This window comes from Leopardus geoffroyi, chromosome B1, assembly GCF_018350155.1.
Source record: "Leopardus geoffroyi isolate Oge1 chromosome B1, O.geoffroyi_Oge1_pat1.0, whole genome shotgun sequence".
Lineage (NCBI taxonomy): Eukaryota > Metazoa > Chordata > Mammalia > Carnivora > Felidae > Leopardus > Leopardus geoffroyi.
In genome coordinates this window covers 122,180,449-122,206,313 of record NC_059327.1, presented here as the reverse complement: position 1 = coordinate 122,206,313, position 25,865 = coordinate 122,180,449, and the positions used below count along the sequence as shown (strand labels likewise).

At 38.7% G+C, this 25,865-nt stretch overlaps 1 protein-coding gene across 2 annotated transcripts in view; it reads left to right on the top strand.

Annotated features, from left to right (window-relative positions):
- LOC123594956 (microsomal triglyceride transfer protein) overlaps window positions 1-23,414 on the top strand; it is a 59,517-nt gene extending 36,103 nt beyond the window's left edge. For both annotated transcript variants that reach the window (XM_045472008.1, XM_045471999.1), the window contains exons 9-18: window positions 712-880; window positions 2,184-2,291; window positions 7,907-8,119; window positions 9,613-9,824; window positions 12,048-12,145; window positions 12,251-12,372; window positions 14,005-14,232; window positions 18,089-18,213; window positions 20,412-20,582; window positions 22,040-23,414. In XM_045472008.1, coding sequence (XP_045327964.1) covers window positions 712-880; window positions 2,184-2,291; window positions 7,907-8,119; window positions 9,613-9,824; window positions 12,048-12,145; window positions 12,251-12,372; window positions 14,005-14,232; window positions 18,089-18,213; window positions 20,412-20,582; window positions 22,040-22,211 — 1,618 coding nt within the window. In that variant the 3' untranslated portion in view covers window positions 22,212-23,414. The remainder of the gene's footprint in view (window positions 1-711; window positions 881-2,183; window positions 2,292-7,906; window positions 8,120-9,612; window positions 9,825-12,047; window positions 12,146-12,250; window positions 12,373-14,004; window positions 14,233-18,088; window positions 18,214-20,411; window positions 20,583-22,039) is intronic.
- The last annotated feature ends 2,451 nt before the right edge of the window (window positions 23,415-25,865 follow it).

Sequence of the window (25,865 nt, the reverse complement as noted above, 5' to 3'; positions counted from 1 at the left end):
TTTTTATAGTATAAAGCACTAAACACATGTATGATGTGTGTGGAATATACTTACATACATGATATATTCATTAGCATGACAACTAGTTTCAGGAATTTTACCATCCCAGACTCAACTAACCAAAGATTCTTGATGACTGGTATATCTAATGAGAACTTGCCTATAGGAGTTCCATTCTGCCCATACATAATCATTATGGTTGAACATTGGAATATACCATGGTACTTTTTATTTTTAGAAACAATGGGCAAAATCTTCTCCCTTGGATATAAATTAAAGTTAAAAGAATTTCCTAATAGCACCTGAGTTAAATTAGGCATTTAAGAAATGTATATATTTGTCGAGATCATTAGAGAAAGAGAATCAATATTTGAGACGATAACTCTGATGTATTACTCGTAGAGAAAAGAATTTGAACCTAGTGTATAATTTTTTGACATACAAATTTCCAAATTATGTTTGACTTAGGCTATTATGTGAACTTAGTTTATATATTCTGAGTATACATTGAGCTAGAGAGCGAGGAATTAAATGGGAGGTCTAAAACAAAATTAGGGGGTCTTTTTGAGGGAATTATTCATTTTTTTGTTTATATAAAAATTTTACTTCTTTATGAAACTTAGATCAATGGAGAATCTGTGAATGGTAGAGATTTAAATAATTCCTTAAGCACGCTAAAAATTGATGTCAATGACTCCCCCTTTTTTGTAGACCTCAACTGGTGGATGCTGTCACCTCCGCTCAGACCTCAGACTCATTAGATGCCATTTTGGACTTTCTGGATTTCAAAAGTGACAGTAGCATTATCCTCCAGGAGAGGTTTCTCTATGCCTGTGGATTTGCCTCCCATCCCAATGAAGAACTCTTGAGAGGCCTCATTGTAAGTCAAATGAACACTGTGAAAATAAAGTTTGTCAGCTGCTAAAAAGTTTATAAGACTCTAAACAGGAATTGGGCTATCTTCCATCCATTAATCATTAACTGTAGTACACTATTTCACATAATGTCTTCTTTGCAATTCCTCTAAATAACATAAACTATACCATATAGAAATATAAAGATTGTATTCACCCATCATATAATGTGACATGGGATAAAATTTCAGAGGAGATGAGTCTTGGTTATGCTTCAAAATTTTATTTTATTTTATTTTATTTGTTTTTTAAGTTTATTTATTTATTTTTGAGACAAGAAAAAGAAAGCATGAATTAGAGAGGGGCAGAAAGAGAAGGAAAGAGAGAGAATCCCAAGCAGGCTCCACACTGTCGGGGCAGAGCCCGATGGGGGCTCAAATCGAAGAACTGTGAGATCATGACCTGAGCTGAAGTTGAGTGCTAAACTGACTGAGCCACCCAGGCACCTCCCAAAATTGATTTTAAAAGATTTGTTTTGAGTTCAAAAGTCTTCACAGCATTTAATATACAATACATTGAAGAGATACAATTCTTCCAATATTAAAAAATTTATATTGGAAATAAAACTAGACTTCTCTTGGGCCCAAGATTTAAAAACAAAATGTGCACTTATCTGCTTATGATCTAGTGGAATAACTCATAATCTTTTTGGAAAGTGAGATCGTTTAAGAACCTGATAAAAGCAATGAAACCCTGGGGCACCTGGGTCGCTCAGTTGGTTGAGCACCCAACTCTTGATCTCGGCTCAGGTCATGATCTCACGGTTTGTGGGTGCAAGCCCTGCATTGGGCTCTATGCTGGCAGCAAGGAGCCTGGGATTCTGTCTCTCTCTCTCTCTGCCCCTTCCCCTCTTGTGGTCTCTCCATCTCTTTCTCTCTCAAAATAAATAAATAAACTTTAGAAGAAAAAGAAAAAAGCAATGAATCCCCTCTTCACCCATACACAAAATTTTGCAGATCTCTTTTTTTTCCTTTTTTTGTTCACTAACCCAGTGAGCCCAATCCATAAACCTCTCAGGAGTTCATAGACTTCCTGAGTTCATAGTTCATATGTTAATAAGACTTGCATAGGAAAGATTCTATAAACTCTCCGATTCAAAGTTAGGTAGTGAATTTGCAAGTATCCCCAAATCAAAATTTTGAATTTGCTATCTAGGAACATAAAACATTTCTCTTAGACATTGGTTACTTTGTGTCTTCATTTCTAAAAATGTCCCTCAGAAATGTTTAAATATTTTGATAACCTATTTTATCTCTGTTTGGCTAATAGAGTAAGTTCAAAGGTTCCTTTGCGAGCAACGACATCAGAGAAACTGTTATGATCATCATTGGGGCCCTCGTCAAGAAGTTGTGTCAGAATGAAGGCTGCAAACTCAAAGTAAGTGTGAATCCAATCTTGTGTGTTATATAGTTCCAGATCATTCTATGTCTTACTGAGCTGCCCACCACTGGCCCTCCTATTTCCCCTTACCTTACACCACTTTCTTTATTTCATAGCAATTATTGTTATCTAACATACCTGATATAATTCCGTTATTCATTACATTTATTGCTTATTTTTGTCTTCTACTGAAATCATAAGATCCATGGATCTTTGTCTTGTTAACGCCAATTGCTTAAAATAATATGTGATGCATAATGTTCAACAAATGCTTGCTAAAGAGTAAATAGTCTATTAATCCCTCACCAATTGTATTTATTAAGTGCCCACTATGTATGCAGCCTTCAATGGCATGTATGGTATAGTTCTTATTCTTAGAAAAAATATTAGACTTTAGGGCTATCTCCTAGAGGAGAACTTTATAAGTGTGGTTTGCAGTTTTGAGTTTTGATGGTGTGAATTTAGTTATTTCTAATTACCGAAAACTTTACATTTTATTTTTAATTTCATTTGCTCAAAGTTTATCCATTTGCCAGAGTGGACTATCAACTTTGACACCTTTCTCATAAAAAACCAAAAACTCACTTTGTAAGCTTAACTAGATGTAGAAAATCCAAATAGATTAGTATCCAGTATAGCCTATCTTTCTATAATGCAAATAGATTGAAAATGTTAAATATATAAAAAGTCTTTTTCTGTCCACATTTATTATATAGCCAGCTTATAGTCAGCATTTTTCTTCTATCTCAAAAAAGACGTCACTGTATTATTTTGCTTACAGAATGCTTGCTCTTAAAAATAATAGAGAAAACATTCTTGAAACCAAATAGTTCCAAAAGAGGCAACCCATAACTAGAATGTAAGCTAAGTGTGAAAAAGATTACTAAAAAAGAAATGGCATTGAAAATGTTTGAGTATCAGCTTAGTAAGCTCAGGCAGAGATCAAATTTGTACTATTTCTATGACATCAAAGAACTATAACTTCTTATATTTTCCAATTTCCATGATTATTTGAGTAGCCAATTTACCTCAGTAATCCTGTATCAAATATCTTGGCTAAAGACAAAGCTCATACCTGAAAACGTCCATTCACATAATTTAATGAACATCTACTCTGTGCTAGATGTGATGTTAATCCCTTAATATAAAAATGCATAAAATATTCTGCCATCCTCAAAGATCTTCCACTCTATTTCTCAAATACAAACAAAAAGTAATATTGAAATATAAACGAAGTGCTCTGAGAATATGGAATATGTAGCAAACTATTCTGTTTGGGGGTGCTAGGGAAAGTTTTACCAAAATAGTGATATTTGAACTTTGTATAGAAAAGCTCTTTAGGTGAAGAGATGGTAGTATGGAATGAAGGACATTCTAGGAGAAATACAACAATGCATGAAAAGGCCCAATGTCAAAATGGGTCTGGTATGCCTGAGAACATGAGAAATTCTGTGGGGCTGGAAAACAAAGTATTCATATTTATGGGGCAGATAGATGAGAGTGGAAATACAGAAAAGAGGATGTTTATTAATGAGAAGCTAACAAGTCTGGCCTTCATTCCATAGAGAGAAGGGAGAATAGTGCGTTTTTAGGCAGGTGAATGATATGCTTAGATTTTTTTTTATTTAGAAAGAAGCAGAGTGTATGGACCAGCTGTGGACTGGATTAGAGTCAGCAAGATTTGATTGGAAATATTTGCAACAACTGGGCAAGAATAAGTAAAGGTCTGAATTAACATAGAGGCAGCAGGTAGAGAGAAGGAGACAGCTTCAAGAGCCATTTAGGAGGTAGTTAATAGTACCCAGTGACTGATGGGATGTGGGTGGGTAGTGTGAAAGAGGTAAGAAGCTGGGTGACTATTAAGCTTCCAGGGTAGGGTACTAGGTGTGGTGATGTCAACCACTTAAGCACAACTTATAGAACCCAGTTTGGGGGTTGGGAGGAGGGTAGAGCTATGAATTTGTTTTGGTCATGTTAAATTTGAAGTCCTTTGGGCCACCAAGTTGAGTTGTCCAAAAGGCAGATGGCCATATCCACCTGCAGCCCAGAAGAGGAGTTAGGGCCAGGAACAGAGAGTGGCTGCAACCTTGAGAGAGAATAGAATAGCACAAGAAGGAAACTGAACAAAGGATTAAATGTAAAGTTTTGCTGATAACAGGAGAGCCAAGTTCTACTCACATCTTTAGATTTACCTTGTAGGTAGCTCAAAACTATCCATTATCACTGTCATTCAATTCTGTTAATGTTTTTGAGCAACTTTTAAAACAATGCATCTTTGAAGAAAATTAGTCACCAGGTAGATTGTTGTAAATGCTCACATTTTCTTTTCAACGTTCTGCTATGGAATATTCATCTATCTCCAGCCCAAATCACAGACATATGAATAGGAAGAAAATGATGTACTCTAAGCAAAAATTTAAGGTGTCTCCTTACAAGGCATACAATACTTCTACTGCCCAAATGGTACCTGCCATCTGATAGACTACTAAAGATTTTCCAGCATTTGCTAGCATGAAAGCTCCCACCTGCCCTGTGACAGTCCGAGTGGCAGCTGGTCAAGTTTACTCATTGAGTACAAAGCCCCCTATTTCTTTTTTCTATTAGTTTTTGGCGTACATTTCAACCTCCTTGCCTCCTAATTTTGTTTTTCCTCAAATTTGCATTTGAAAAAATTCAAACCTATAGAAAAGTTGTAAGAATAGCACAATTCCACAAACATCTGTGTACCCTTCATCTAGAATTTTCAACATCTTGCATATTTCCATTATGTCATTCTGTTTTATTTCATTTTATTTGTACTGATATTGAACCATTTGAGATTGAGTTGCAGATAACTGGCATTTTACCCCTAAATGCTTTACTTCTAATTACTTGAGTGCTATTGCATCTTGGCCCTTAAGATGGACAAAATACGTATATTTATATTTATATTTATCATATGGTGAGTGCATACTGCTGTCTTTAATTCCGGGCCAGTACAACAAGCTTCTTTTTCTCCTTCCATGCCATAAATTTATCTTCCTTCTCCTATAGTGAGAACCTTGGTGTTCTAGAACATCAACCTGTTGATTCATTTGCTCAGCCCTAAAACGCACACAAAATAGTTTCGGAATTGCTACACTGATATTGCTACAAAAATCAGACTAAATTAAGTTTAAGACTTCATCACAGTCCTTTTGTTTTGGAATATACTAAAGATAGACAGCCAGATGGGGCACCTGGGGGGCTCAGTCGGTTGAGCGTCCGACTTTGGCTCAGGTCATGATCTCACAGTTCGTGGGTTTGAGCCCCTTGTCGGGCCCTGAGCTGATAGCTCGGAGCCTGGAACCTGCTTTGGATTCTGTGTCTCCCTCTCTGTCTGCCCCGCCCCTGCTCATGCTCTCTCTCTCTCTCTCTCTTTCTCTCTGTGTCTCTCAAAAATAAATGTAAAAAAAAAAAAAAAAAAAAAAAAAAAAAAAAGGTAGACAGCCAGGGGTCCATATTCAGAAGTCTCTGTTATTCTTTTTTGTTTAGTTATGTTAGCAGTTTGATACACATATACATTCCCTTCTGTTTGAATTCACTTTTAGCAATCTTCCATCCTTGCTGATTGAGTTCTTTCTTGAATATGTGAAATATTGACATGGTTCAAAAGTCAAAACTGCATTTTAAAAGCATTCCCAAAGGGGTCCTGTTCCCTTTCTTACCTCTTCCACCCATTCTCACCAGCCTCCTCCACGTAACCAGTGTCAGTTTTTGGTTTCTCCTTCCTGTGCTTCCTAAGCAAATGTATACACACATTTTTACTTATTTTTTCTTTCACAAAATATACACTCTTTTGTGTCTTATTTTGTCCTCCTAACAACATACCCGGGAAGTCATCCCATACGGTTCTCAGAGATCTTCCTTGTTCCTTTTAGCAGCGCTTAGAACTGCATGTGTCAGCATACCAGTGTCCTCAGCATCTCCCGCCTGTGGTCAGTAGGTTGTTTCTACCATTTTGCTGTTACAAATAATGCTGAGATGAATAATCGTGGGCACATTTTTTTCTCGTTTTTGGAGACATAGCCTCAGGGCTAGGGTTGCTGGAACAAAATGCAGATATGTTACCTTTTGCCAGTTACCTTCCTTAGGAATTGTATCATTTTATGCGTCCACCAGTAATGCACGAGAACGCCTATTTCCCCATAGCCTCAATAGGAAAGTGTCTTATCAAACTTTTGAATCTTTTAATCAATCTGATAGTTGAGAAATGGCATTTCTCTTATTACCTGTGAAATTTAGTGCCTTTCCTTCCATTTAGACACCTTTTATATCTTCCCCCACTCCTATCCCTCTCTCTCTGTCTCTCCTCTGGTGTGTGTGTGTGTGTGCGCACGCACGCACGTCCCTGTAGCTTAATTTCATAATTTCCAAATCCTACAGATGGATTACATTTTAGGACTCTTTAAAGATGAAACTGAAGCCCCTAAAACATAGATAGTGACAAAAACCAGAATCTAGGTGTCCCTATTTTTACTTTGCTTTTCCATTGACTTACTAACTTATACTCAATCATTTTTTTCCCTAGGCCAGGAAAAGGGGCCTTTTTGATTAAAGAACATATGTGAAAAGTACCTAGCAAAGTATCTGCCATATAGAAGACATTTTTCTGAAATATTTTTTGAACTGTATGGCAGCATTAATCAAATTTTGATTCAAGTGGAAACAAGCCCTTTTTAAACATTGAGAACAAGACCTTATGGTCAAGTTCTAAGTATTTTCACCAAATTATTACTTAAGAAGTACGTGGCATCACTTAGGTGCCATTTAATTGTTGCTTTAGAAATTCAATGAGTGGATAGTTTTATGAATAATCGATCACAAAGGAATTTTTAAAATGTCTTTATACATTCAGAATGTGTTCAAAAGTAAATATACCTATTTTTTTTAGTGTTTACTTATTTACTTTGAGAGAGAGCAAGTGCGCATGTGCACACAAGTAAGGGGCAGAGGGAGAAAGAGAGAATCCCAGGCAGGCTCTGTGCTGTCAGCATAGAGCCTGATGCCAGGCTCAATTCCACAAGCCATGAGATCATGACCTGAGCTGAAATCAAGAGTCGAATGCTTAACTGACTGAACCACCCAGGTGCCCTATATATCTATTATTAGTTGTATAATTGCTTCTTACGAATATGTTAATTTTTGCATTTCTTAAAAAACAGAACACCTTTATAAAGTATACTTATTCATTTTTATTGTGTGTCTCAGTCAGGCAACTAGTGCAAAACTTTCTAAAACTTTAGGCTGTTTTTGGAGCGCCTGGGTGGCTCATTCGGTAGGGCATCCGACTTCAGCTCAGGTCATGAGCTCACAGTTTATGGGTTCAAGCCTCACGTCGGGCTCTGTGCTGACAGCTCAGAGCTTGGCGCCTGGTTCAGATTCTGTGTCTCCCTTCCTGTCTCTGTGCCTCTGTCTCTCTCTTTCTCTCTCTCTCTCTCTCTCAGATAAACAGAAAAAATAAAATAAAAATTAAAAAAAAATAAATAAAACTTTAGGTTGTTCTCTTAGGTCCAAGGGTGAAGCCAGTGTTGTCCAAGCCTTGTGTAATTTGTGGTTGTGTGTATGTTTGAGGTAGTATGTGATTTTTTTAGGCAGTGGTAGAAGCCAAGAAATTAATCCTAGGAGGACTTGAAAGAGCGGAGAAAAAAGAGGACACCGTGATGTACCTATTGGCTCTGAAGAATGCTCTGCTGCCGGAAGGCATCCCACTCCTTCTGAAGTTTGCAGAGGCTGGAGAAGGGCCCGTCAGCCACCTCGCTACCACCGCTCTCCAGAGATACGATGTCTCTTTCATAACTGATGAGGTAAAAGAATATTTGTAACATAAACAAAAGAAAAGAAGCATGCCTAAACTTGAGTCAAATACAAAGTTCTCTGAAGTCATCCTATTTTTTTTTTTTCCAAACTGAGGATCTCTCTTTCCTGTTTAGAAATAACTCTTAAATTGAATTTAAGGCTATTTTGAAGCAGCCTCACATTTTGAATAGATAATGTCCCGTATCCTGAAGCATAAATATTGAAGCACATTCTCTTATTTTAAGAAACAAACTCTTTCCAGAAATATCTTTACTTCCATAAGTTTTAAGATGCTGTTAAATTTTCAACGCTGAAATATCCTGGCTTAAGGATTACTGCGGTGGTTCCTATAGCTACATTTTCAGGAAGCCATCTAAATTAAACTTTTCTAAGAGCGGAAAAGTCTATAAGCCTCAAGATAAGCTGTCTGCTGAGAATGATATTTCCGGTTTGCAGCTGAGAACCCTCCCACTGCTTTTGTGTCAAAGTCGGTAGGCTGCAGAGCATGATGGCTAGGGCCACAAGTGTTTGAGACAGACAGACCCACAAATAAATTCTGGCTGTTCCTTCCCAGTTGTTTTGCTCAGGTGAGTCATTTAACTCCTATATACCTGAGAACAAAGCCAAGATTTAGGGGAAATAAAAAAAAGCAGAGGGAAGTGGGAATTGAAAGAACTGTTCAGAAATGCCTAGTACAGAGCACCCCCACCTCACTCCATACCACATAATGCTAGTAACCAATGAGATTATTCGTTGCCACAGAATGCCATTATTTTGGCAAGTTTTCTTTGGTGTGAATATTTTGTTTTTTAAAAAAAAAGTCCCTAATGTAGCCTGTGGACTCCGGGTGACAACGATGTGGCAGTATGGGTTTTATCAAATGTAGGATGCAGGATGTTGATAGAGGTGAGGTTGTATGTGCTGGGCAGGAAGGAGCCTGGAAGCAAGGGGTATATAGGAACTCTCAGCTCAGTTTTGCTGTGAACCGAAAATTGCTCTAAAAAATGAAAGTTTTATTAATTTTAAAAAAGGATAAAGGGAAGATCCTGAGAGACTCCATTGTAAGGAAATATCAGCTAATATAGCCATTGCTCCCCAGAGATCTATTGCTATGTGACAGTAGTCTTTAAAAGTCAATATTAGTTGGGTAACACCATGATAAGCTGCAATAACAAATGAGCTACAAAATCTCAGCTTATCAAAAGTTTGTTTCTCATTCATGCTATGCCTAGTGTACGTAAGGAAAATGTGTCTCTAAGCCTACTAAAGTAGTAATAAAAACAGAGGGAGAAGGCACAGCAGCTCTTAACTGTCTCAGTCTAGAAGTTTCCCATGGCCGTTCTCTTCATAGTCCATTAGCTACAATTACGGCCCCAACCTAACTGCAAAGAACCTTGGGAAATGTAGGAACACACGTATGTTTTAAGAGCACTAACTGTTCCTGCTACAATATCAATTTAAAAAATCTACATGTGCACTAAGTTTGAACATCTTTGAACAGGTCAAGAAGACTTTGAACAGGATATACCACCAGAATCGTAAAGTTCATGAAAAGACTGTGCGCACTACTGCAGCTGCTATCATTTTAAATAACAATCCATCCTACATGGAAGTAAAAAACATTCTTCTCTCTATTGGGGAGCTTCCCAAAGAAATGAATAAATACATGCTCACTCTTGTTCAAGACATCCTACGTTTTGAAATGCCTGCAAGGTATGATAGAGTGCACCTGGCTCTCTGTTTATTTAAGCAAGCTTATTTTATTTGTTCAAGCTTATTTGTATATTGGTGTGGTACACATGTGGCTGATAATAATGGTGTGGTCATTATGCTAGTTTATGTTGCATAAAACCAAAGTTTGCCAAATTTCCCATGAGAACTATATAGCGGGCCAGATAAAACAACTTCACTCTGGCACTATGATTTGAAACCCGGTGTATGATTGTTACTCTGGGTCTCCTGTTCAGTCTGTAAATATATATTGCCAAATGTTTATAATGTTTTACAACCCAACTACATTTTTAATAGGATTGTTTTTATAAACAGCATAACGAAGCGATGCAAATTCTCACCAAATGGTCTTCCATGTTAACTTTCCAAACGTTAGTGACCTAACATTGAAACCTCATCTATCACAGATCAAATGAATTTGCCATTTAAGTTAAATACCTTAAGCATGGCTCATGTTTGGGGACTCTTCAAGGTATGAAGAGTGGGATCAGCAGACTTCATCAGGCTCAGTAACTCTTACTGGATTCATCTTCCTTCCAGTTCCTGGGTCTCTTCCTCTTCATTCACTGATGTCTCCCTTCAAAGTGGGAGTTCCCCAGGGCTCTCTGCACTTCCTTACTGAAATGAGAGGGCTGAAAAAGAAATTTCCATTTCCCCTGAGTTATTTTCACGGCAGTATCCTCAGGAAAGATCAAATTTGAGTATTTTAAGTTGAAAAGGAAAACAGATATGGGGGGGAGTGGGTGTTGGAAAATGGATAAAGAGAAAGGAAAAAAAATAAGGCAGTAAAAGAAAAAAGGTGTGAGAGGAGTGAGTAGACAGGAGAAAAGAGCAGGGACAGATAAGGAAGAAGAAGGAGCAGATGAGTGAGGGAGGAAGAAGCAAAGTCTATCTACAACCATGTGTTCCTAGTAGAATGGATTTGACTTCTATTTCTTTGTTTATTTTTATGAGAGTCTGAGAAGGAGATCCTGAGTGGGTTTTCTGTCCTTGTCTTGTGAACCTAGTGATGCAGGGGATGGTAAAAGAGGAGGCTGTGGGGTAGAGAGCAGCAGGGAAAGGCGAGGAGACCATTGGAAACACTGAGGTTCAGATTCTCACGACCGGAATGGTTCGAGTTGGAAAGGACATCACAGGCCACTTTGCTTGGCATCTCTCCAGTGTGCGGGTCTAGTCTCCTAGCAGGGGCATCCAGTCTTTGCTTGCACCTGGCCAGTGGCAGGGGGCTCACCTCCCCTGAGGGAACTTGTGTCATTATTCATAGTGTCACTAGGACTTCTTTGTGTAACTGAAAGCTTCCCATTGGCCCTATTTGCCCCAATCCTTGGAGCAAAGCAGAGCAGGTCTAATCATTTCATCCACCCGCAGGCCCTTTGAATATTACAAAACAGATATCATGGTGTCCTCAGCCCTTCTCCAGGCTAAATCTTATCACCTAGTGATATTGGGTGGGGGGGGGGGCACCTATAGGGTCACCATTCCCACCTCTCAATGAGTTTCTACCTCAGGTCCAGATCCTAATTTCTTGAGTGGATTATTTTGATATTTTTTGTGATGGTGTCATAATTTTATTATTCCTGATATGATTAGTGTTAAGTAGTCAAGATTGGAAAGATCTCAACAGTCCTTAGAGAGTAGACAAGATAGAGGCATAGGGCAAGGTTTAAGACTTACTTTAGAGGAGATAATCATTTATATATGGGTTTTACTGAGATGTCTCTTTAATTGAAAACTACAGAAATAGAAAAAATTCCTGGAAATTAGCTGTGATATGTCATCAGCCACTGGTATCATTAGAGAGTGTAGGAAAATATTTAAAGAAATATTGGGCAACTGCTCCACCATCCCCTGTCTGGTACAGCTTTTCTTGAAAGTATATACTATTTAATAATACAACCATAATGATTCATGGAATATGTGTTTTCCACTCCTGAGGTGTGTCCATCAGTTAGTTTAAGCCATTCATAGCTGGGCATCCTCGTCTTGCTGTCATTTTGATACCAAACCAAATTTCAAGTATCTGAGGAATGAAGGGGAAAGCCCTAACCCTGATGCTGGCCCTCCAGCTGGCACCTCCCCAGTCTTGGAGCAGCATGGGGAAAATTTGGCCCCTCTTTTTTCCACTGAGGATTTGTTTTTTTTTCCAAATCTGACTTGGGAAGCAGCCATTACAATGAATGTGCTTTTTCCTTTTACGTGTTGCAGCAAAATGGTCCGTAGAGTTCTGAAGGAAATGGTTGCTCATAATTATGACCGCTTCTCCAAGAGTGGATCCTCTTCTGCCTATACTGGCTACATAGAACGTACGTAACCCAGAAAGGGGTTCTCCCTCTCTGCCCTTCCGCAAGTTGGTATCGTGGGAACTGTTACTAAACTACAAGAGTTGTTTTGTTTTGTCTTGTCATTAGGTACTCCCCATTCAGCATCTACTTACAGCCTTGACATTCTTTACTCTGGTTCTGGCATTCTAAGGAGAAGTAACCTGAACATCTTTCAGTACATTGGGAAGGCTCATCTTCACAGTAGCCAGGTAACTCATTTTCCATTAATTTTGCTTCATAAATATATAAGAAATTAATCTGAAGTAAAATAAAAAACATACTGATGGTAACACTACAAAATGCATAAGTTAATGGTGGCTTCTGTTTTAAGTTGCTCACAATTCCATCATTTGCAGGAAGCTATATGGTTTATAATGCCAGAGAAAGTTTCAAGCATGAACTTGAAACCTAAGTAATTTGATTTACTAGATTCGTTAAACATCCATTCGTCATTTCAAAGGCAAACATATTCACAAAGTTGAAACTGTGCTAATATTTTTCAGATATGTTTAAAAAATATTTTATTTTTATTCATAGATATATTCGTCAAAGCTCCACTTATCTAACTCTGGAATATATTTTCCTTCTCTGGTTGTTTCTTAATTTTTTTTTAATGTTTATTTATTTTTGGGAGAGAGAGAGAGAGAGAGAGACACAGAGCACAAGTGGGGGAGGGGCAGAGAGAGAGAGAGAGAGAGAGGGAGGGAGACAGAATCTGAAGCAGGCCGCAGGCTCTGAGCTGTCAGCGCAAAGCCCGACGCGGGGCTCGGACTCACTAGCTGTGAGATCATGACCTGAGCCACCCAGGCGCCTCCCTTCTCTTCCCTTCTCTGGTTGTGTCTATGAACAGATTGATTCCCCATAAGAACTTTGACTCTCTAAAGAGCCCATCTATATTTTTCAGTACCATTAGGAGAGAAAAGAATAAAGTGTAGGCATGTGATGACTGACTGAATTCCATCTCTTTAGTCTTATACAAAATTTGGTTATAATCTATAAAGTATTCCTAATTATGAAATATACTTCTTTTTATGCATATCAAATTATAGCCTTCTAAATAAGCTCATTTAAGTTTTAAAAATGGTCCAGTCCTACACAAACTTGAGTTCTTATCAATATTATATTATACACCCTTTGGTAGGACGCTAGTCAGAATACCTCTATCCTGAGGAATGTCCTTCTATCCTGAGGAATTGCCATCTGTTTTCTGATATGCATTCTGAAATGCCAAGCACCCACTGGGTATGGGGCTGGTACAGAGGACAGAGAATATGTAAGATTCCTATGCATGGTGGAGATCTTGATGTGAGCCTCCATCATCTTTTCTTTCAGCTAGAGAGAAAAGTTTGATAGGAAGGGTGTGAGTCATGCCTTGGAGTGTTCCATATCCTCTTGTAGCAATAACCTCAAGGCAATTGTCCCAGCATTTCTCCATCTCCTTCTTGGGGCTCTGCCAGACAGCTGATCCATTATGTATGACAGTCCTGGAGGGATTAAGAGTCTCAAGGATGACACCACAAAAAGGAAAGTTCATGGCATTGGCAGTCACACAGAAGGGGTTTGAGTTCTGCCTCTGCCATTTGAATTTTTTGTTTTTAGTTTTTGCCTCTACAAAATGGATCAATGGGTGTGGGAACTAAAGGAAGAAAATGAATTCACCTTATGTTCAGGCACAGAGGTGTGGTTTGTTTTGTTTGTTTTGTTTTGTTTTGTTTTTGTTTGCCTAGCTGCTGCAGATACCTCAGGTTTTGGAAAGTTCTAGCAATAGCCCAGGAGGCTCACCGTCACTTACAGAATAGGCAAGGAGCTTACGTCATGAATGTGATCTGCATTTCCCCTAGGTAGTCATCGAAGCCCAAGGCCTGGAGGCCTTGATTGCAGCCACTCCCGACGAGGGGGAGGAGAACCTCGACTCCTACGCAGGCATGTCAGCCATCCTCTTTGATGTTCAGCTCAGACCTGTCACTTTTTTCAACGGATACAGTGATTTGATGTCCAAAATGTTGTCGGCATCTGGTGACCCTATCAGTGTGGTGAAGGGACTTATTCTGTTGATAGATCATTCCCAGGTAATCCATTCATTCTGCAAATATTTATTGAATCCCTAGCATGTTCTAGGCACATTTTAAATGTGCTCAATGCTTGGAGAACACAAGACAAAGTTGCACCCATCTAGGAATTCACATTCTAAGCACCCACCCTAGTGGTATTGCTGCCAGCCCTTCATCCTTTTCCCCTTTGTTACAGGTAAGCAGGGTTTTCTCTCAACTTCATTAGCCCATGAAGACATCTCACTGTTGAGGCAAAAGAGGATATAGTCAATATAATATGAGTATAATAATGCCACATATATCTCAATAAAACTGAAAGAAAAAAAAGACAATACTGATGCTGACAGAAACAAAGAAATTAATGGAGAAAATAACCAAGGCTCTTTTTGTTGTTAATCAAAACTGTGTCATATGGCTATCTCTAGCTTCAAGGAAAACTGGTAAATGTAGTTTTTCAATGGGTGCATTGTCACTCCGAACAAATGAAGAGAAGGACAATGAACAGGATCTGTCATATCCCTTAATCCTCAAGGTCACATATGAAAAAACAAGTCTCAAATCATATCACAGTTTTACATTGTGCATACCCATTGTAGTATTGATTCTGGCGAGATGAATTCTTAATGAATCTATGAAGAAGGCGTAAGAGTGCTGAGTAAGTGGTCCACATTTTAAGACACAGGAATAATTACAGTTCAACACCATCTGTGTGTATTCAACTACCTTTCAACAGTCTGATGGTCAGAATTGGGGTGTGAAACCTGATAAAAACAGTAATCTAGATCAGGCTCAGCAGACAGTTTATGTAAGAGGCAGAAAGCAAATATTTTAGGCTTTGTGGGACATATGGTCTCTGTTGCAACTACTCAACTCTGCCACTAGAGTGGAAACAGCCATCAGCAATATATTAACAAGTGAATGTGCTCCAACAAAATTTTATTTACAAAAACAAGTGGGCCAGATTTGCCTGCAGGCCATAGTTTGCCAACTCCTGGTCTAGATTATCTTTTAAAGTTCTTCTGTTCATTAAGAGAGGGCACCTAAGGCGTATTCTAAGGCAAGATCATCCTGTAGCTATTAAACGTAACCCAATGTCTGAATTTCAGATTGGAGTATTTGGCAGATCAAGGGTAACCATACAAATAGGCTCTTTGAGGCTCCCTGGCTCTGCAGAGCACTCCAGTAATGCCATCCCAGCTTCAGAGGCACATACCACTCTAGGTCAAGTGCTGACATTGAAGGAAATTTTGGCAGTGGATAGCCTGTCACAGCCACCAGGGCAGATGGAATTACTCTGTGCTTACTCTTGCTCTCTCTTTTCGTCTAATTGGATTACTCTTCAGAGAAGGCTGTCTGATAAAGTCAGCTTAATAGAGAGATCCTCTTTAGCCAGCAAAGACCATATTTTCCTGAATGGATGCGATGGTACATGTTGTCAAAATATTAGTGTTTGAACTGTAAGAAACACCTTTGGGGCCAAAGGTGCAAGATCAAAGGAGTCACACTAGCTACAAATGCAAAGCTTTAGTATCTTGTTCCTATAGTTCATAGACAATAATTTAAATAAATATGCATCCTGGGTCAAATAAGGACATAAACCTATGATCTTTTTTCACAATATTTCTCAGAAGATGCTTTCTTGCACACCAGGAGACAAAAGAGAGATGATTTTGTGATAACCATGTGTGGTAATAGAAAAGTATCCTCCCTAGAGACAGTCTGGGTTTTGTTCTGTCTCCACATGTGCCACCAAGCCTGAATCTCCTTTTTAATCTTCAAGATATAATGCTTACCATGGAAGATCAGTATGGGAATTAAGTGAGATACCAAATGTAGACCCTTGGGGACACAGTAGGTGTTCAAAACTGTTAGTTTCTCTTATTTTATACCCTCAAAAATTAGAACCACTGCACTATGTGGTTCAGTCCCTTTCCCAAAGAGAGAGTGGTTTGCTTTTCTACAGGGGTTAGTGCTCTGTCCTTCCAGGGGGGCTCAGGAAAATTCCTCTGTGACTACAAATAAGAGTTCTTCCATGATCCCTTTGCATGAGAGAAATTGAACCTTCCAAGAAAGCCAGGGTACTCCCTAAAACCCAGACCACAATGGAAATGCTCTCTCCCCATAAAAGGCACATTGTCTAAAAGCTGTGAAATGTTCTTTTCCATGGCACTTGGTGTGCTTTGATATCTACTTAATGTATGGCCAGTGGAAAAGCTAAAGTCCACATCAAAGACCTTTTTTTGATTGAGTGGACTAACAAGATTATAGCTTTCAAATTGGGAAGAGATCAAAAGATCCAAGGAAATACTTTTAAGACAGGGCACACAGTAGGATTCATTTGGGAATAATCACAACCACTGTGCAACTGCAGAACCCTGATATCTGATATTCTGTAGTTCATAGGCATAGGTTAAAATGTGGGCATAATTTTCTGGCTTTCCTAGGATAATTTGTGTTCCTTCATATTAGTTATGATATATGAGACGACCTCGTATCATACTACAACCACATTTTATTCTAGACTAAATGTAGCTGTTAAGTATTCTTAGGGCTCTCCTAATGTGTCCTGAGCTCTGTGTCAAGAATCTCATGCTTTCATCCAAGTGTGTTTTAGACTGAAAGTAGCTTCATGCCACAGTGAGACTTTTTTGATATACCTGGTTGTAAATGAAGGCCTTTGACTGAGATTTCTTGCCATGTTTTTCGGAAAGGGGGAAGAATTCAAGGAGATCAATATGATCCTTTCTAGAAAGCGAAATCACAGCATTTATAGTTGGTGAAAGCATGGCTTCTTTGGTCTGAGTACGGCAGTTACATAAGGAAGTTAGTCATGCTGGCAGTTACCGTGAATCTAAGATCTTTGGAGGGATATCAAAATTAAGGATATGGAGCCTTTTTTTCCAGAGCCATTATCATTCCCAACACTGTCTCCAGTCAATCTGATTGCAATCCAGCTGAAGAACTTTTAAGCCAACATCACCTCATTAATGTACTCGGAAAATGCAAGACTTAAATGTTGACAAACAACACAAAACAGTGGGCTTCAGACAAATGCAAAATTACTTAGGATGGACTACCTTTGTAAATGAGAAGTGTCCCTCTGGAATATGCCCTTAAGTTCATGTTGGACTTGTTTGTTAATTTGATGTCATTTCAAATGTCAAACAACAAGGTGTTAAGGCTTAGTTAGATTGCCTTGCCTTCCTTTCCCAGCTTTATCTAGGCAATTCCTGGAACTTGTATATTGCACCAGCAGTTTTTATTCTGCACTTACTTTGCCAGCATGACACTGCAACTGCCTATATTTGACACAGCACATAGCTAGAGAGGTGCTGAAGGACCACAAGAGATCATCCAGCCCAACTTCTTACCCCCACCCCAAAGCCACAGCTGGATTTCGGGTGACGATGCTTTCATTTTCCCCATTCTGGTAGTTCTCAAATTTATGTGCATCAGAATCACGAGAGCTTATTAAAACCCACATTGCTTGGCCCCATCCTCAGAGTTTCTAATTCAGTAGGTATGGCACTTGCATTTCTAACAAGTTCCCAGATGTTGTTCCTAAGGGGAGCACACTTTGAGAACCTTTGCCTTTCCCATAGTGAGGCAATGATTGAAAAACATCACCCATCTCAATTGGCACTGCACGTCTCTAGTATTTTAATAGACTAAATACTTGAGCAAATCAACAGTCTACTTCTAGTGGTCAAGATTAGAATAATGTGTTTCCAAGCCTAGAGAAAGACTCCAACATTAGCATAGCCCAAATGGTATTATGTATAGCAGGAGGTTGAACATGCCTTTGGAAAGGGGTGGACTAAATTTGCTTATGATGATGACGACGATGATGATGATGATATATTTTTGCTTCTAGGAGCTTCAGTTGCAATCTGGACTAAAGGCCAATATGGATGTCCAGGGTGGCTTAGCTATTGACATTTCAGGTGCAATGGAGTTTAGCCTGTGGTATCGTGAGTCTAAAACCCGAGTGAAAACTCGGTAAGCATATGTATAATATTCTATGCAATGAACTGCAGAGATATGCTTTTGGAATTGTTTGGCTCTCTGATTTTTCAAAAATCTGTATTTTCTATTTGTAATGACTAAACCATAGAGCAGGAAGAAACCATGGGAACTCATTCTTTCCATAGCTTCTTATGAGCTGGTTAGTTATCTAATCAACTCAGCCAACAATGGTCACACTTTTAAAGACGTCCACATACAGCATGCCCCATGGATGGGAAGTTCATTTTCTCTTAGTATTCCACGTTAGTAGTTGACAATGCTCTCAGGAAATACTGTCTTGAAGCAAACATTTTAGTTTATCCCTCTTGTTGGGATTTTAAATGTTCCCTCCTTTGCTGTCTTCAGTGGAGAAAAATTAAAAAGATGATCACTTGTGTGCAGAATCTATGTCTTAAATGGTAGGAGTCCTTAAGTTTTTCATTAGCGTTCATTTTTCTAAACAAAATGTCCTCAGCTCCTTTTGTTTTTCTAATATAGGTGTCAAATCAAATGAAAGTATTGTATTTTGAGTAAAAGGTGATAAACTGAACCAGTGTGATAATCAAAAGAATGATTCTGTTTGTTGTAAAATCAAAGTAAAGAATATGGAAGTGCAATTGATTTTTACCTTTTTTGATATTTATTTATATTTTTAGGTTTATTTATTTTGAGAGAGACAGAGGCAGCACAAGTGGGGGGAGAGGCAGAGAGAGAGGGAGACAGAGAATCCCAAGCAGGCTCCACACTGCCAACACAGAGCCCAGCGCAGGGCTTGAACTCATGAAACTGCAAGATCATGGCGTAAGCTGAAACCTAGAGTCGAACACTTAACCTACTGAGCCACCCTGGCTCCCCCCTTTTTGATATTTATGAATATGGTGGGGCAGAAGTGAGATAGGAGTGATAAAATTAAATTTTTGATTTATGTTAAACTATGGCTAAAGGAATTGAGAAAAATCAAAAGGCAGCACATTTAATGTGAAAGGTGACCCACAGTGTTACTAAAAGGAACCGAAGAATGAGAAATAGAACGGGCCATCAGAGGGATCAGCAGTATAATTTAGGGCTTCCCAGTGAATTGGTCTTCTTTCTCCTTTTTCTGAAGTATTTTCTAGATAGAAGTTTCCCCAAATTTGACTGAATTGAATTCTTTGCAGAAACAAATCAACAACAGCAACACCAAAAATTATCTGGATTTTTAAAAAGGACACAGTATCCCTAAGAATTTACCAGTATCCACATTGTAGCCAATCTATTTTCAATTTTTCATTTGTTCATTTAAAAAATATCTCTTAAGCCTCTGTTGAGTGTAAGATATTAGAAGGTATGATAAGGGATTCAGGGATTTAAATGATACCACCTCTGACCTACTTTTACACTGACAACAACAGCAGCAGGGACTTTAATTTGCACAGCAAACCTTGATAGTATCCTTCTATCAAAATAGCAGGAGCATAAACTCAGATTTAATTGTGGAGTAATTTCCACAATTTCATTTAAAGTCTACAATTAAATTAGAGTGATCCTAGAGGTAAGCCTTCTGCTTCTTCATCATCATCCAAGCCATGTTCCCCAGTCAACCCAATCTGCCTACTCAGTTCTCAGAGCGATTACTGGAGCACCCACCATATTTGTCCTTCCTAGGGCACGCCTGTACGTGCCCCACTCTAGGAATCGTTTTTTGTGACACAATATTTTTTTCAAATATCTTGGCAACCATAGATATAGAGACCCTTTGGAGACAGTAAAGAAATGGAATTGAAATAGCTACACAGAAGCCCACAGAGAGATAGTTACCAAGAGCATTGTTATGAATGTCAGCTGTCTTTGTGAGTTTAGACTTTGTTTTAAGTTAGCTCAGGTGTTTCTGACTTCCTGAGAGAATCACATTCCAGGCATGTTTTCACCCTGGCCCTTGGTGTGCCCATAGCAAACAGTAGTACCTGATAGACACTTCATCCCCAGATCTAGAGCTGAAGTCTGTGGGAGGGCTCAGGGGAAGGGCAGAACTTCACTGCCTAATCCCTGAAACTAGCCAGGCCCTGATTACCAGCAGAACTCTGACCACATTTAGGTCACACGTTAGTGAGTTCAGACCCTATGAAATTATAGCTGTTGGTCCAAATCAGTTAAATGTGATATTAATGGTGTTTGTTTGTTTGTTTGTTTGTTTGTTTTACCTAAATCTTTAGGGTGGCTCTGGCAATAACTGGCAGCATCACTGTAGACTCCTCTTTTGTGAAAGCTGGCCTGGAGATCAGCACAGAAACAGAAACAGGCCTGGAGTTTATCTCCACGGTGCAGTTTTCTCAGTACCCGTTCTTAGTTTGCATGCAGATGGACAAGGATGGAGCTCCACTTAGGTAAGAGGCAGCACTCGTGGAATGTTCTCGGGCAGTCCCCATTTGGCCAGGAACTTAACAGCCAGTTTTGAGCGTTTAGTTTCAGAAATTACGAGTAAATGATAAAAATACAGTGAAACATAAATTTCCTTTACATAAGTAAGAGAATAATTGATAAAGCTTTAAAAAAAAAAAAAGTCAGTTTCTAGGATACCAAGAAACTATAAGGACCAGTTCATTTGATTCTGGAGATAATATCGTATTCTAGTCCAGAAATAATTTATCAAGGTAACAAAGGGATTTGATTCACCATAAGAGTTGCCACGTAGTTTCAGCAAAAATAGTGGATGTGTATTTACTGTCAGTTAACTTCACAACTGTTTCCTGGACAGAAAGTGCAAAACAAAACAGCTGGCAATCATTTAGCATGGGTTAAGAGCCCAAATTAATTCATAATTTTTAGGGAATTGTACAATAGCAACTTGAGCTTGTTTAAGTTTTGGCTCAAGCTTGAGAGTTTGGTGTCTCAAATACTAAATATATGATTGTTCATGTAAGTTTCCTAGCACCTCTTCTACCCTATAGCATCTCATTTATACTGTGTCCTTTGACTCTTCTAATGGTCATTTGTAACAGTACTGCCACATGGAAGTAGAATGCTTTGGGTCTAGTTAGCGCTGACTCCTCTGTTAGTTGTAGAGGCCACCCTGACACACGTTATTAACCATGAAGGCACTTTGTATGTTTAAAACAGCAAGCCACATCTTCTGTCATCTCCTTCAATAAGCAGGCCAGAGTTGAGCACCTTCTTTATTTTACTGAAAGTTCATGACCCATATAAGGAATACATAAATGATGTAAGTACAAAGATGAGTGGGTTGTATTTTTACAGATAAAAGATAGTAGATTATAATCAGAATATTAAGCTATTGTTAACCCACACTAACTTATTTTTAGAATAAATCTCCATGAATGAATTAAAAAAAAAAATCAACCTTCCTGTGGTTGAAATGCAGTGACCACCAACTCAGGCTCACGGCTAACTGGTTTGGTTCCACATTCCACTTGGCCCAGAGCTCAAGGAATGTTATGCCCGTCAGCATTCTCAGCCTAAATCCAGTTGGACTCGCTCCCAAGGTGGGGCTCCTGGAATGATGGGTGGGAGACATAGCAAGGTCTGCAGAGCTTAACGGCATCTCCAGAAAGCTGAGAAGAATTTGGACCTTCATTCTAGAAAAATGTGTGGCAGGGCTCCTATATTCCAGGAATCTACAGTTTGTCTATTGGTATAGAAAGACATGGGAAGAAAAAATCACCCCATTCATGGGAACGGAAACCGGTAGTCTTTGGCACTCCCATCCTTTCTCAAATTGCTTTGAAACAGAAGCTTCAAGTCTACACTCAATAATTTGCCTCTGAGGAGTGTGGGGTAACTTGAATATGTGTATAATTTTGTTATTGTTGCTGTCGTCATGCAGGCAATTTGAGACCAAGTATGAAAGACTGTCCACAGGCAGAGGTTATGTCTCTCGGAGAAGAAAAGAAAGCCTCATAGCAGGATCTGAATTCCCTCTCCACCAAGAGAACTCGGAGATGTGCAAGGTGGTGTTTGCTCCTGAGCCAGCAAGTACTTCTAGCGGTTGGTTCTGAAACTGATTGGTGATGTTTCACTTGAATCTGTGTTCCCAGAAGGGATACCGTGTGACATGCCTGTGTACTTGCTCTCTGAGAGCACAGTGTTTACATGTTTACCTGTATTTAAGAGTTTTGTAAAAAGCTATGAAAAGCCTCCAATGATTAAATGTGGGCCTATTCGGTATGCTCCCTATAGTGTCATTCTGAGCCAACATATGTGACACTTCCGGCAACATTCCCAGTTTTCTTGTCCCTCCATCAAATCCCGTTTGGTGCGGTGGGAAGAGGGCTGTCCTGAGAAGAAACGATTGTTTATAAAACACATGACAAAGCACGCATATGCTCGGGAGAACCCAATTTTGTTTTAACAATTTTTAATCAGTGTGTATAAAAACCTTGACAGGACCTTAAGCATGGCTCGTTTCTACCAAATGTGTTGCCCAATCGGAAAACTAAAACAAAAACAAACAAAACACCAGACCTTTTTCTTTTTTTCTTTTTTGAGGGAAAATGGGGGTGGGGGGAAGGGGATATGACTTTCTAAACACTTTTGTCACAGCTTCAAGAGTGAATATTTATCTCTTTTGTTGTTAGTTTTACTAAGTATTGAGGTAGAAGGCACACAGATTTAAAATATACATTATCTTTCTGCTGACCATAAAGTCAGACTGCTAGAAGAAAGCCATTTAGTTCTCTGACTTCTGCCCTGTAAAAATATTGGACTTAGCACATAAGAGTTGGAAATACTAATTTCAGAAACTCCATTTGATTTTACTTGTGCTGTCTCTTTGAGACTGTCATGTGGTACAGTGTCCTTTATAAGGGACATCTTAATCTAGTCATTATTTTATCTTTCATTCAACTGTTTTGTGGTGAAAGTTCTAGTCTGTTCGAATACAATCTGTACAAAAACCAGAATGGCCAAAAGACTTTAACACTGCTTTTAGAAACTGATGGATTTGGACTTCTAAAATATGAGATCAAGAAAATATTGTGTTTATCTGTACAAATTGAAAGAGCCATGTTAAACATCTTTAAATGTCTGTTAATAAAAACAGATATATGTGTTGATAGTGATAAACTCAAAACAGATAATAGTGCTCGTTTGCCCATTAAACACACACACACACACACACACACACAATGGACGTTTAGCTAGCCCATCACTGGTTGTAAATTTTAAATGACGTGTGATGAAATAAACATATGGAAATCCTATTGAATTGCTTTTGTCTTCCATTACTTTGGACACCATATTTCTCTGTTTCTGCCACTTTCTGAGTGCAGACACGTATGCATCTAAGCCTCTGCCACTCTGTAGAGCAGGCCAGATTCTCCAATAGGCCGTCAGAGCCCTTTGGAAAATGAGCCACTGAGAATAGCCACAGTCAGAACCTGTTGAAAACAAGCTCTAATTGCAGTTTTCATAAGTGTCAGGGCCAGCACTTTCATTGTTATGTTACTGAGAAGAGAAACAAGAATCAAAACCTGGAGGGGGGGGGCAGTGTATCACTGGTGGTGGCATTGGTCTTGGAAGGAGTACTCTGTAAAGATACTCATGCTACAGCAAAAGCAAATTGATCTACAGCACTAAGTTAGAGAAAGATGTCACGGACATCTCAGGAAGGAACCTCAGCCATGTGATGCTTAATGAACTACAATTGCTTCTGTAAAATGTAAAATAATAATTTACTCAAGAGTGATGACTGTGGTGTTCTGGACATTAGAGTTATAGGACTTCCCAACTGCTTGTTTGCCGGGCTGAGTCAAACGCTGCTGCCCGTTTGGAGAATGGATAGTACTTAGCAACTCTAACTTGCTCCAAAGAAACAAGAAACCTGAAGCATAGAACAAACACTACCTCCTGTCTGGATGAAAAGGTAGAAATTTAAGAGGGATGGAGTGATAGTCCACATTTTGGAATGATGTATTGGAGCCAGAAATGTAACCATAAGCCTCACTTGTAGTCTCTGACTTCACTGCTTCAAACACCAGTGTCCGTAGCTCTGTCCCCTGCAAAGATGTCTTCCTGGGAAGGTGCCGTAGCTTCTTCCTGTATACCTTAGAGATTTAAGCTGACAGCTTTGCTTCCGTGAAGTGCTGCCATTCCCATATCTCATTAGAGTATTGCCCTCGACAGGTTGCTCCCTGCCTCTCTGAACCTGACCATCGTGAAAAATAATTTTAAAGCTAACACTTCTTCAGTGCTTGTTATGTAGCAGGTATTGTAAGCATCGTATATATGTTAATTATTTAATTGTCACAATAGCTATATTTAATAGGGAGCATTATTATTTCTGTATTACAGATCAGCACTGTCCAATAGAAACAGAATGTGGGAGCACCTGGGTGCCTCAGTTGGTTGAACATCCGACTCTTGCTTTCAGCTCAGGTCATGATCCCGGGATGGTGGGATCCAGTCCTGCGTCGAGCTCCACACTGAGTGTGGAGCCTGCTTAAGATTCTCCCTCTCTTTATCTCTCTCCCCCTCTATCCCTCTCCTCCCACCCAAAATAAAATTTAAAAAAAGAAACATAATGTAAACCACATAAACAATTTTAAATTTCTAGTAGTGACTTAAAAAAAAAAAAACAGAAACGAGTGAAATGAATTTTAATAATATATTTTAACCCAATATATGCAAAGTATTATATCAACATGTAAGAAATATAAAAAATATTAATGGGATGTTTTGGGGGAGAAGGATTAGATCTTTGAAACGTGATATATAATTAGCAGACACTGCACAGCACATCTCAGTTTGGATTAGCCACATTTCAAATGCTTAATAGCCGCATGTGGCTAGTTGTCACTGAATTGGAGAGTACAATTATAGATAGAGAAACTGGGACACAGAAGACATTTAACTTCTGCCACAGAAGACATTTTCTTGGCCAGAAAATGGTAAAACTAGGATTCAAATACCAGTGGTCTTTCCCAGAATCTGCTCTCTGGATTCACTATATTTTCCAGATCATTTTGGTTTTTAAAATTTGCTGCTTAAAGAAGACAGCAGTTATGAAAATGACAAACATGGAACAGCAGCTACAAGGCTTTAAGCTGTATTACAACGTTTTGAGTCTCAGTGCCCTTCTCTATGATTCTTGCGTCTTTTTCTCTGATATTACCAGAAGTTCTTGTCCACTCATAGACCTCTATTTGTTTCTTTGCAAGTATGCCTTTCTCCATGAAGAGTATTACAGTTTTAGCTCTAAATTTAGGTATTTGATCCATTTTGAGTTTATTTGTGTATATTGTGGGCAGTAGGGGGTCCAAATTTATTCCTTTGTATATGGATATCCAATTATCCCAGCAGCATTTGTTGGAAGATGATTCTTTCCCATTGAGTTGTTTTAGCACTCTTGCTTAAATTTGATTGACTATATATAATGGGTCATTTCTGGATTGTCAGTTTTATTCCATTAATCTACATACCAACCTTTATGCCAGTACCACACTTGATTACTGTTGCTTTGTAGTATGCTATGAAATTAGGAAATGTGAGTTCATCTACTTTGTTCTTTTTCAACACTGTTTTGGCTATAGTGAGTTCCTTGGGTTTCCATATGGATTTTAGGATCAATTTGTCAATTTCTACAGAGCTAGCTAGGAATCTGATAGGGATTGTGTTGAACCTATGTATCAGTTTTAAGAATATTGTCATTTTAA